The sequence below is a fragment of the Oryx dammah genome, unplaced genomic scaffold (genome assembly GCF_014754425.2).
Source record: "Oryx dammah isolate SB20612 unplaced genomic scaffold, SCBI_Odam_1.1 HiC_scaffold_5, whole genome shotgun sequence".
NCBI classification, from domain to species: Eukaryota; Metazoa; Chordata; class Mammalia; order Artiodactyla; family Bovidae; genus Oryx; species Oryx dammah.
Window position 1 is genome coordinate 94,642,227 of NW_024070189.1, and position 10,816 is coordinate 94,653,042.

The 10,816-nt window shown below is 56.5% G+C and overlaps 1 protein-coding gene across 1 annotated transcript; it reads left to right on the forward strand.

The window, feature by feature from the left end:
- The first annotated feature begins 2,764 nt into the window (after window positions 1-2,764).
- S1PR2 (sphingosine-1-phosphate receptor 2) lies at window positions 2,765-10,489 on the forward strand. Its single transcript, XM_040240746.1, has 2 exons — window positions 2,765-2,912; window positions 7,954-10,489. Exon 2 carries the CDS (start codon window positions 7,996-7,998, stop codon window positions 9,034-9,036), a length of 1,041 nt encoding a protein of 346 aa, XP_040096680.1. The 5' UTR covers window positions 2,765-2,912; window positions 7,954-7,995; the 3' UTR covers window positions 9,037-10,489.
- Window positions 10,490-10,816: the final 327 nt, after the last annotated feature.

Here is a 10,816-nt window from a genome sequence, read left to right on the forward strand (position 1 = left end):
TTCATCCATGTTGTTGAAAATGACAGAATTTCTTTTCTCATTGGTGAACAATATTCATTATGTATATGTGTATGTATATATATGTATATTCATATGTGTGGGTATTCTCAGTCACTCAGTCGTGTTCGACTATTTGGGACCCCATGGACTGTAGCCTGCCAGGCTCCTCTGTCCATGGGGATTATCCAGGCAAGAATACTGGAGTGGGTTGCCATTTTCTACTCCAGGGAATCTTCCCAACCCAGGAATTGAACCCTCATTTCCTGCATTGGCAGGTAGATTCTTTACCCCGGGGGAAACCGAATGTATAAATGAATCTTACATCTTTATCCATTCATCTCTTGACAGACACAAGTTGTTTCCATACCTTGGCTACTGAGAATAATACTGCAGCAGACATGGGAGTGCAGATACCCTTTTTTGTCATTTTGCTTTATAACACTCTTTCCTGAAGTGTATTAGACATACGAGGAATTTCCTGGTGGTCCAGTGGTTAAGACTCCTCACTTTCACTACCAAGAGCCTGGGTTCTATCCCTGGTTGAGGAACTAAGATCCCACATGCTGTACCGCACAACCAAATACACACAGAAGAGTGTACCTATCTTCTCCCTCTTTTTTCTTACACTGTCTGGATATCAGGGCTTCCTGGTGGTTCAGACAGTAGAGAATCCACCTGCAATGTGGGAGACCTGGCTTCCCTCCCTGGGTTGGGAAGAACCCCTGGAGGAGGGCATGGCAACCCACTCCAGTATTCAGTAATCCACAAAGAGTCGGACACTACTAAGTGACTAAGCACATGTCTGGGTATAAGCAGTCTAACTTTCAGTTTAATTGATCAATTAATTTTTTTGACCGCATGGCTTGTTGGAGTCTTAGTTTCCTGAGCAGAGACTGAACCTGGGCCATGGCAGTGAAAGCCCCAAGTCCTAACCACTGGACCGCCTGTGAATTCCCTCAGTGTAACTTATTGTTGAAACAGGCCAAGTATGTACATGTTACAAAAGTCAAAAGATACAAAAGCACTCACAGAGTGAAAGTTATGTCCCTCCCATGCCCTGTCCCCTATCTTTCAGTTCCTCTCCCAGGAAATTTATCAGTTTCTTCTCTCTGTAATACTTTAGATATTCTGAGCAAGTATGTGTGCATGCTAAGTCGCTTCAGTTGTGTTCAACTCTTTGTAGCCCGCCAGGTTCCTCTGTCCATGGGATTCTCCAGGCAAGAATACTGGCCTGGGTTGCCATTTCCTCCTCCAGAGGAAACTTCCTGACCCAGGGATTGAACCCAAGTCTCCAGCAGCTGCTGCGTTGCACGAAAATTCTTTACCACTGAGCCAGTAGGGAAGCCCTGAGCAAGTATAGAACATCAGCTTGGGACAGGGAGTTTTATCTGTTTTGTTTCCTGATGTATCTCCAGCCTTTTAGAATGATGTCTGGCACGTGCAGGTGCTTACTGTATTGTGGTAAGTAACATATAAGCAGATGATGTATTCATTTCCACAAATAGCGCCTTTCTGAACATAAGTTCCATGAAGGGAAGGACTTTTTCCCTTTTCTGTTCACTGCTATGCCTGTGCATGGGATCTTGGTCACTCAGTCATGTTTGACTCTTTGTGACCCCACGGACTATAACCTGCCAGGCTCCCTTGTCCATGGAACTTTTCCAGGCAAGAATATGGGAATGGGTTGTCATTTTCAAAGGAGTGAGGGACATATCGTCTAGTCCCTGATTTCACACACACACACTGGTAAATGCGAGTGGGCTTCATCTCTGTAGCCAGGCACACAGAGATGCCCAGGAAAAGCTCAATGAGGAAAAAATGGGAAACTAAAGAACTGCCTAGGACTTCCCTGGCAGTCCAGTGGTTAAAACTCTGTGCTTCCACTGCAGGGGGCATGGGGTTTGATCCCTGGTTGGGAAATCAAGATCCCTCATGGCTCAGCCAAAAAGACTGGGACCCAACTTGAAAAGCAAGAATTAGCTTGGGCCTGCTGGTCGACCACAAGGAGGGTACTCCATGGACAGAGGCCGTGGAGGCTGCTGAGTGCTCCGCCTCAATTCTGGGGCCTTATCAAGGCAAAAGCCAATCCATTTTTTGTGGTAGGACCTAGCACATGGTGGGGTTCCCTGGCTCAGTGGTAAAGCATCCACCAGTCAGTGGGTCTTGGGTCAGGAAGATCCCCTGGAGAAGGAAATGGCTACCCACTCCAGTATTCTTGTTTGGGAAATCAAAATCCCAAGGAGGAGCCCGGGGGCTATAGTCCATGGGGTTGCAAGAGTCGGATACCACCTAGCACCTAAACCACCGCCACCACCTAGCGCATAATAGGAACTTGCTTATTTGTTGGATGAACACATAGTGGGCGCTTAATGCCTGTTTGTTCTGTTGACCTTAGTAGGTGCTTCGTGGCTCCTTGCTGAATAAGTAAGGAAATTCCTTGCCCTCCTGCAATTCCAGGATCCCAGGCAGGGGCCAGGAGTATATCTGCAATCCAAGACAGTTATCTCAGGTTGAGGCCACCTGGGCAGGAGCGACTGGACAGTACGGGCTGCGTGACTTCATGCGCTGGCCGGTTCTCACGGGTGGGGGCTGGGAGGGGGCAGGGCTGGAGGTGGGGGTGCGGACAAAGGGACCCTGCGCGCCTCCCCCACGCCCGCCCTCGCGCGCGCCCCGCTGAGCTGATCACATCTGGAATTCATTGCTGCTGCAGCCGGCCGGAAAGGAGGCGGAGACAGGGCGGGGCGAGTGGGGGCCAAGGCGGCTCTTCCCTCCGTGCCCCTGAGTCCCCAGTCCCCAGCCCCGGGACGCAGTGCAGCCCGGCGGGCAGTCCCAGCCCCTGCCGCGGCCGTCCCGGGGGACACAGGCGCCAAAGCCCCTCCGGCCCGGGCAAGGAGCCGGGTCGGCCTAGCCAGGTGAGCGTGCGTGGAGAGGGGGAGGCAGAAAGGGCGGGCCCCGGTCCCCGGAGGTCTCGGATCAGAGCTAGGAAAGCCCGCCAGGGGTCGGGGGCTCCCTGGGCGCGCATGCACTGCCGGTCCTCCGGCTGCACCCAGGGAGTGGTCATCGTGCGCCCTCTCCAAGATCCTAGGAGGCCCCATTGCCTCGGCCGCGAACCCCCAGACTGAGTTCCCCGCCTTCTCCAGCGGCAGGAAGTTGGCCGGGAGGAGAAGGCGGAATCCAGGCGCTTTCGGTCGGAGACTGGGAGGCAGGATGGCGTGCACCCCAGACCAGGGGTTTGGGGACTGTGTATGGGGGAGGGGAGGACGCCCCTCTTTGCTGACAACGGCTGGACGCGGGCTAAAGGTGCTGGCCGTCGCAGTACAGCTAAGCCAAGGGGCGGGGCCCCCGAGGAGGGCAGATGCCCACCTCCTGCACTTCTGATCCTATGCCTCAGTTTCCCTGAGTAGTTCATCTCTTCCAGTCCTCCCTCCCGCCCCCCGTGGGGTCGTGGCTTTGTTCTGGAAGGAAAGTGAACCTGAGACTGCGTGGCTTCGGCGCCTCTTCTTTCCCCTGGGGCCTAGGGATGGGGCGCGGGCGCCGGCACGCGTGGCGCTTCTGCGCCCAGACAAGCGTGGGAACCTCGCCCACTCCTTCTGGCACGAGTTGACTCACCGGGGATTTCCATCCCTTCACCAGACTCTTCCCTAGTCAGACACTTCAGGCGCCACGCGCTGAGCCCACGGTGCCCCGCGTGGCGCGACACGGGCGCGGCACTCGCGGTGCAGCTGTCGCTGACCCTCTCCCCGCGTCTCCCCAGTCCTCTAGGAAGATCGAGGCGGGGCACCGGGCTGGACGCACAGGCGTCCCCCACCCCCACTTGGAGACTTGGGGGTCCCCTGCGTGTGGCTGTCGCGGAAGAAAGGAGGCGCGGCCCCAGAGGCAGCCAGTGTGGATACCGTGCATTCCACCGCCAGATAAGGAGGCCGAGACTGCAGCCCGAGGGCGGGGGCGGGTTGTGCCGTGTCTCCAAGGAGACGCTGGGCTTCGCCTGGTGGGGGTGGCCTGCCAGCGGACCAGAGGTGTCTCCCGCGTCCTTTACTGTTGTCTGAGCCTGGGCTGAGTTTAGGAGCCTCCACCCTCGGGGGCCCTCGTTCACTTGTTCATTCATTCATCTATCCGTCCATCTATCCATTCATCCATCCATCCCACACAATTTCTGAGTGCTTTCTAAGTATGCCAGGCATTCTTCCAGGGACTGAAGGATTTAGTTGCTGGCCTCTGACACACATTCAACCATGGAAGCTGACAAAAAAAAAACAAGAAATACAATGATAATTTCTGAAACTGGCAAGTGCTATGAATACAATGAAAGACGCTGTGATAGGAAGGGCCTAGGGAAAGTGACTAGGATAGCCTAGTGATTAGAGGCCACTAAAACAGAAACCTGAAAGATAGGAAGGCCCTGCCGGGTGAAGAAATAGCAGAGGCAAAAGCTCTGAGGTAGGCATGGGGCTGAAACGTGAGAGGCCAGTGTGATTCAGTGGAATGGCTCTGGGGGAGAGTGGGAGGAGGGGAGGTAGGCGGGGGCCACTTTGGATACTGGGGAACCATGGAAGGGTTTGGAGGTGAGGAGTGACATATTGAAGCTATAAATTTAAAAGCTCCCCCTGGCTGCTGCATGGAGAATGGCAGTATAGGGGGGTATGGATGCATGCACGTGAACTTGGTCGAGTCTGACTCTTTGTGATCCCACGGACTGTAGCCTGCCAGGGATTTCCTCTGTCCTTGGGATTTCCCAGGAAAGAATACTGGAGTGGATTGCCTTTTCTCCCTCCAGGGGATCTTCCTGACCCAGGGATTGAAATGCAGGCAGATTCTTTACCACCTGGGAAATAGAGGGAAACTGAGCCCAGGGGGATATCCTAGGGCAAGGGGCATGGGACCTGTGAATGCCCAGAGGAACAGTAACCACAGGGCATGCCTCCATAGAATCTGCAGGAGGGGCTCCTGGAAGCCACTGAGACTTCCTCCTGCCTTCCTCTCTCTTAATCTCCCCCTGAACAGTCTTGGTCTGTTTCGCTTTCCTTCCCTCCAAACCCCATCGCTTGTCCCTCTTGCTTCAGGCCTGGCCATTCCCCAGTGCTGAGCCTAGTGACCTCTTACTGAGCATCTGGGAGGTGACTGCCTTGGTGAAGGTGAAGAGGAGTCTGGCCCTGCGTTAGCCACGCCTGGGAGTCTGATGCCGGGAGGGGAAGCAGGCCAGGCCTGTATTTGCCTCAGGGTGGCTGTGCCAGCTCCAGCCTCCAGACCCTGGTTCCTCTTTCTGGGAATCGTCCTAGTGGAGAAGAAAGAGGCATTAGTCTTCTCTAACTAGCCACCCCTCCTTCTGAGGCTATAAGAAGTGAGGGTAGTCTCCCAAGGAAGAAGACGACATTTTGGTCAGTCCCTGGGGTATGAGGACTGAAACCACTTCTTATTTATCTAGGAATCGGCCATAAATCTTTCTCTGGGCCGCCAGACAGGAGAGGGGTTTGAGGGGCGGTGCAGGGGGCACACCCTGGGCTTCTAGCCCACCAGCAAGGGTGCTTCCCAGATCTGCCACGGGCCCTCAGTTCTCAATTATGATCCCCAGGAGGGGGCCAGTAGGCCAGGGCAGCCCGAGGGTGACTGGTCGGGGTGACCCAGCGGTCAGGCTGTGGTTCAGACTCTCCCCGGGGACATCCACACAGTCTTAATGTCCTCGAAATGAAATGAGCTGCAACCGCCTGGAAAGGACCCGCTCAGTAGTGCAAGCCATAGAGCGCCCCCACCTGGGCCCCCAATCAAATGTCGAGGATGCAAAGCTCAGGCCAATAGGCCTGAGTTGCTCAATATTCTGGGATTGAAAATGAACCAATCAGAGCGCGGGGCTGTTTCTGGCCTGTCCGTCGGTCTGGTAAGGCCCAAGACCTGGGCCAAGCCCGCTGCAATGGGCAGAGGGCATCGGGGCGCCTGGGCCCCGTCCGGCAGGGAACAAGGGGCCTCTGTGTGGCGATCTGGGCGGAGCGACAGTCCCTGGGGATGCGCACAAGCCTTTCTCTGTTCCCAAACTAGGACGGATGTCCTTTTGCCCAGGGGGAGCAGCTGCCTCTATCAGGCCGGGGGCCAGGGCGCCCCTCCGAGGGGGTGTCCGAGACTGAGATGGCTGGGCGACCCCGGAAGCCCCTCATCATTCCCAGGCTCACTGAGAACCGGCCTAACCAGCCTTTTCTGGAACTGGTGCTCCTGGCATGCACGTGGTCCTTGCAAGGCATGTTTCCAGGGACTTGGGGAGGGCTGTTCCCGCACCCCCCCTCCTCCATTAACTAACTATTGGTCTGGAGCTTCCTCCTGGCCCCCGTGAAAGGCAGACCCTGCACCAGTTCCTCTGAGACCACCTCCTGGCCCCCGCCCCAATTCCCAAGCTGGGGGAAGGCCATGGTATTGGCCTCTAACCCTCTCTGCCTACGCGCTGCTTCCAGCCCCCTCCCCCCACAGCTCAGTTTTCCTTGGGAGAGGGGTGACTCAGGCTTTCATGGAAGGGAATACCGTCCCCTCCTCTTCCCCGCGGGGCTGCACGCCCCCTCACCACTCACATGACTTCGGCCCAGCTGCCCCATCCTCCCAGCCAGGACCTCCCAGACGGGTCTCCTGTGGCTCCCCCATCCCATCATCCCCTCCCAGCCTTCCCCACACCGGATGTGACTGGAGAGCAAGGACTCCACCCTGTGTGTTCCAAAGCCCTCACATCTGGATTTCATCCTGGCTGGGGAGGGGGGTGGGTGCCACAGGGCCCTGCCCACCCAGCTAAGACCCTGTGTCCCAGGGCAGGGCTAGATGGTGCTGATGAGAACAGGCTGTTGTGGACTCTTGCCCAGCTGGCTCACTCAACATCCCCTCCCAAAAGACTGGGAGGAAGGCACCTAGTCCCTCCCTATGGTATGGCAGGAAGAGGGGAGCTAGTAATATTAGCTAATATTTATTGCGTGCCTCCTATGTGCTAAATGTGCTGCATGTATCATTCAACAGGATTTTCCCATCACCCCTCTGAAATGGGCTTTCTTCTCCCCATTGCACAGATGAGGCCACCTAGAGACCAAGCATTGAGTGACTTGGCCCAGCAAACCACACCATGTCAGATGTGGGAGTGGGGCTGAACCCTGGATTGCCTGCAAGGTCTATGTCCTTGAAGATGATGTGACCTCTGTGATGCTCAAACCTCGGGGCCGCCCTGGTGTCTCCCCAGAACCTTATCTCGGGAACACCCAGGGCCTCTAGGCTTAGACCCAGCCTGAAATCCAGAGCAGTGGGTGGTAATGAGCAGGGGATGGTGCTATCAGCGACCAGCATCTCGCTGACCCAGGTTGGCAGGCGGCATGGGGCCCGAGGCTCCAGTGTATTCAAGAAAGGAGACAAGCCTCCAGGTTCTGGCTAAGACTCCCTCTCTGGGTGGGTGGGTAAGGCTTCCAGAAGTCCACTTCACGTCTCTTATGCCCTTTAGGGGAGCTTCTGTTCCTTTGCAAGACGCTGTAGCCTAGAGGTTTTAGATGCTTTGGAGTGGGTCTCTGAGGCTCTGCCACTGACTAGTTTTGAGGCTTTGGGAAAGTGAATTGACCTCTCTGGGTTTTCCATTTGTAAAGCAGTGCTCATTTGCTCAGTCACTCAGTCGCGTCTGACTCTTTGTGACCCTGTGGACTGAAGCCCGCCAGGCTCCTCTGTCCGTGGAATTCTCTAGACAAGAATACTGGAATGGGTTGCTATGCTCTCCTCCAGGGGATCTTCCCGACCCTGGGATCGAACCTGCCTCTCTTGCCTCTCCTGCATTGTCAGGCAGATTCTTTACCACTAGTGCCACCTGGGAAGCCCCACATTTGTAAAGCAGAGATGATAATTCTGACTTCATGTGACAGAGCTGGAACGTGAACCACAGCCTAGTCCAGAGTCAGCCCAGGCTGCAGCCACAGCACTGACCTGTCTGTCTGTGTTTTCTCTCTGCAGCATCAACAGCCCCATGGCCCCAGCTGGCTACTGAGCCCCACCATGGGCAGCGTGTACTCAGAGTACCTAAGCTCCAGCAAGGTCAGGGAACACTATAATTACACCAAGGAGAGTCCCGACACGAAGGATGCGCCCTCTCGTCAGGTGGCCTCGGCCCTCATCATCCTCCTGTGTTGTGCCATCGTAGTAGAGAACCTGCTGGTACTCATCGCAGTTGCCCGCAACAGCAAATTCCACTCGGCCATGTATCTGTTCCTGGGCAACCTAGCGGCATCAGACCTGCTGGCGGGCGTGGCCTTCATAGCCAATACCTTGCTCTCAGGTTCGGTCACACTGGGGCTGACGCCTGTGCAGTGGTTCGCCCGTGAGGGCTCTGCCTTTATCACGCTCTCCGCCTCCGTCTTCAGCCTCCTGGCCATCGCCATTGAGCGGCACGTGGCCATTGCCAAGGTCAAGCTCTACGGCAGCGACAAGAGCTGCCGCATGCTGCTGCTCATTGCGGCCTCGTGGCTCATCTCGCTGGTCCTTGGTGGCCTGCCCATCCTCGGCTGGAACTGCCTGGGCCACCTGGAGGCCTGCTCCACTGTTCTGCCACTCTATGCCAAGCCCTACGTGCTCTGCGTGGTGACCATCTTCTCAGTCATCCTGTCGGCCATTGTAGCTCTGTACATCCGCATCTACTGTGTGGTCCGTTCCAGCCAGACCGATGTGGCCCTGCTCAAGACGGTCACCATCGTGCTGGGTGTCTTTATCTTCTGCTGGTTGCCTGCCTTTAGCATCCTCCTCTTGGACTATGCCTGTCCAGTCCGGGCCTGCCCTATGCTCTACCAGGCCCACTACTTTTTTGCCTTCGCCACCCTCAACTCACTGCTCAACCCGGTCATCTACACGTGGCGCAGCCGGGACCTGCGGCGGGAGGTGTTACGGCCGCTGCAGTGCTGGCGGCAGGCGGCAGGGGTGCAAGGGCGGCGGGACAGAACCCCGGGCCACCACCTACTACCCCTTCGCAGTTCCAGTTCCCTGGAGAAGGGCATACAGATGCCCACCTCACCCACATTTCTGGAGGGCAACACAATGGTGTGAGGGGCAAGTGGGCTGACAGCCAGGCCATCCTGGCAGAGAGTTCCGTGGAGAAGCTCCGGGGACCCGGGGCAGAAATGGGGCCGAGGGGGGCGGGGGTTGCCAAGTAAGATGCCCCCAATCCACAGACCCGGGTGATGCTGAAGATTTTTCATGCTTGGGATGGTCGACTGAGGCTTTGATCAGTCCGATGGCACAGCAGCAGCAGGGTCCTGGGGCTCAGCATGGTGACTTCTTTGGAACTGGATTGTGGGGAGGACCAGGGACGGGGGTGGGTGGAGAACCTAGAAAGGGCCCGAGTGACAGCAGGCAGGTGCTCAAATGGAGCACAGCATAGAGGCCATTTCCAACCCCGTCTGAAGGATGTCAGCATTTCACAGCGCCTGACCCTCCACCCTGTTTCTGACTCCCCTCTCTGAATTTACCATCCCCCCTTGCCACCTTCTTCTGGCCACCTCCGAGCCTACTTCCCTGGAACCACTGTGTCCCGAGGGGCTGGAGACCTCCTCTTTGACCTTTCTGGGTGGCCCTGGGCGGCTAACAGTTCCTGGCCTCAAATCCACAGCTTCCCCAAATGTCACCAGCTGCCACTCTGGCAACTTCTTCCCTGTCTTTTCTTCTCATTCTACAAGTGAGATGCCAGGAAACCACGTGGGGGGTGGGGGAGACTAACCCCCATTCTCAGACCTCATCGGCCAGATTGCACTACTGGGGGCTCAGAGGAGTCACCCAGGGCTGGGAAAACTGGTCTGGGGGCCTGAGGAGGGCTCTCCCAGTGGGGCAGGGTGGAATAGGAGAAAGTTCTAGGGGAGCTGTTGACACCAGACCTCCGGCCCCCCATAAAATAACCACCCTCCCTCAAGCTCCACTCCCAGACCCAGCTAAGGTACCCAGTCTAAGGCAGGACAGCCTTGAGCCTCCTGTGCCTGCTTTCCAGCTATATCAGATGGAGCACAGGGGGTGGGGGTACCAAGGACAATGGTGGGATACTCTCTTTTAACCCACTCCAGAAGGACTTTGCTAAATTCTGTGGATGGAGGGAAGGGATATTGCGGTACAAACATGTATTTATGCGCGTCTGTCAGTGTCTCTGTGTGTGTGTGTGTGTGTGTAATATCTGTGGTCCCCTCCCCTCGCCTCGTCTCCCAGGATGCATGCTATTTTGTCTCCTCTCGTCTGTATTGACGCTGCCAAAGAGGGGTCTGGTCCCTGCACCGACCCCTGTGTCATTGCTGGCTTATCTCCCTACTGGAGAGCTGGGGTGCAGCTCACCTGGGGGTGGGGGTAAGGAGCCCTCATGCCGGAAAGTGATTTCTTGTGACTGCAAAGGCTGGGGGAGGGGTCTTTGGGGGGGCAAGGAGCCAGTGGGGGGCTTGTCTCCCCTTACACAGCTCCCCGGATGCCCCTCCTGCCAGAGACTCAGGCCCAGGCCAATAAACGGTTCAGTGTCTCTTTCTGGTGGTGGTTGTCTTTTGAGGCTTAAGGTGGCGGTTGCCCCATTAGCACCCTGGGGGTGGGTGGGAGCAGGGAGGGTGGCTGCTATCCAGACCACTCATCCTTTTCCAGCCTTCCAGTTCATTCGTTCCCCTACCCCTCGCCCTGTCAGAGCCAGGATCTCAGTGGCTTCTGAGAAAACCTGGTAAATACTGACGTCCTCCCCACCCCCGGGCAGTTGTCTGGCCCCTCCCAGTGATTAATTAGTCCCAGGACCTCTGTGCCATCCTTCAAAGAGAAAGTCTGGCAGGTGGTGGGGGCCCCCCTTCTTCATCCCAAGTGCCCATTC

Coding starts and splice junctions, on each gene's coding strand:
- S1PR2 (XM_040240746.1), top strand. CDS start 7,996: ATGGGCAGCGTGTACTCAGAGTACCTAAGCTCCAGCAAGGTCAGGGAA.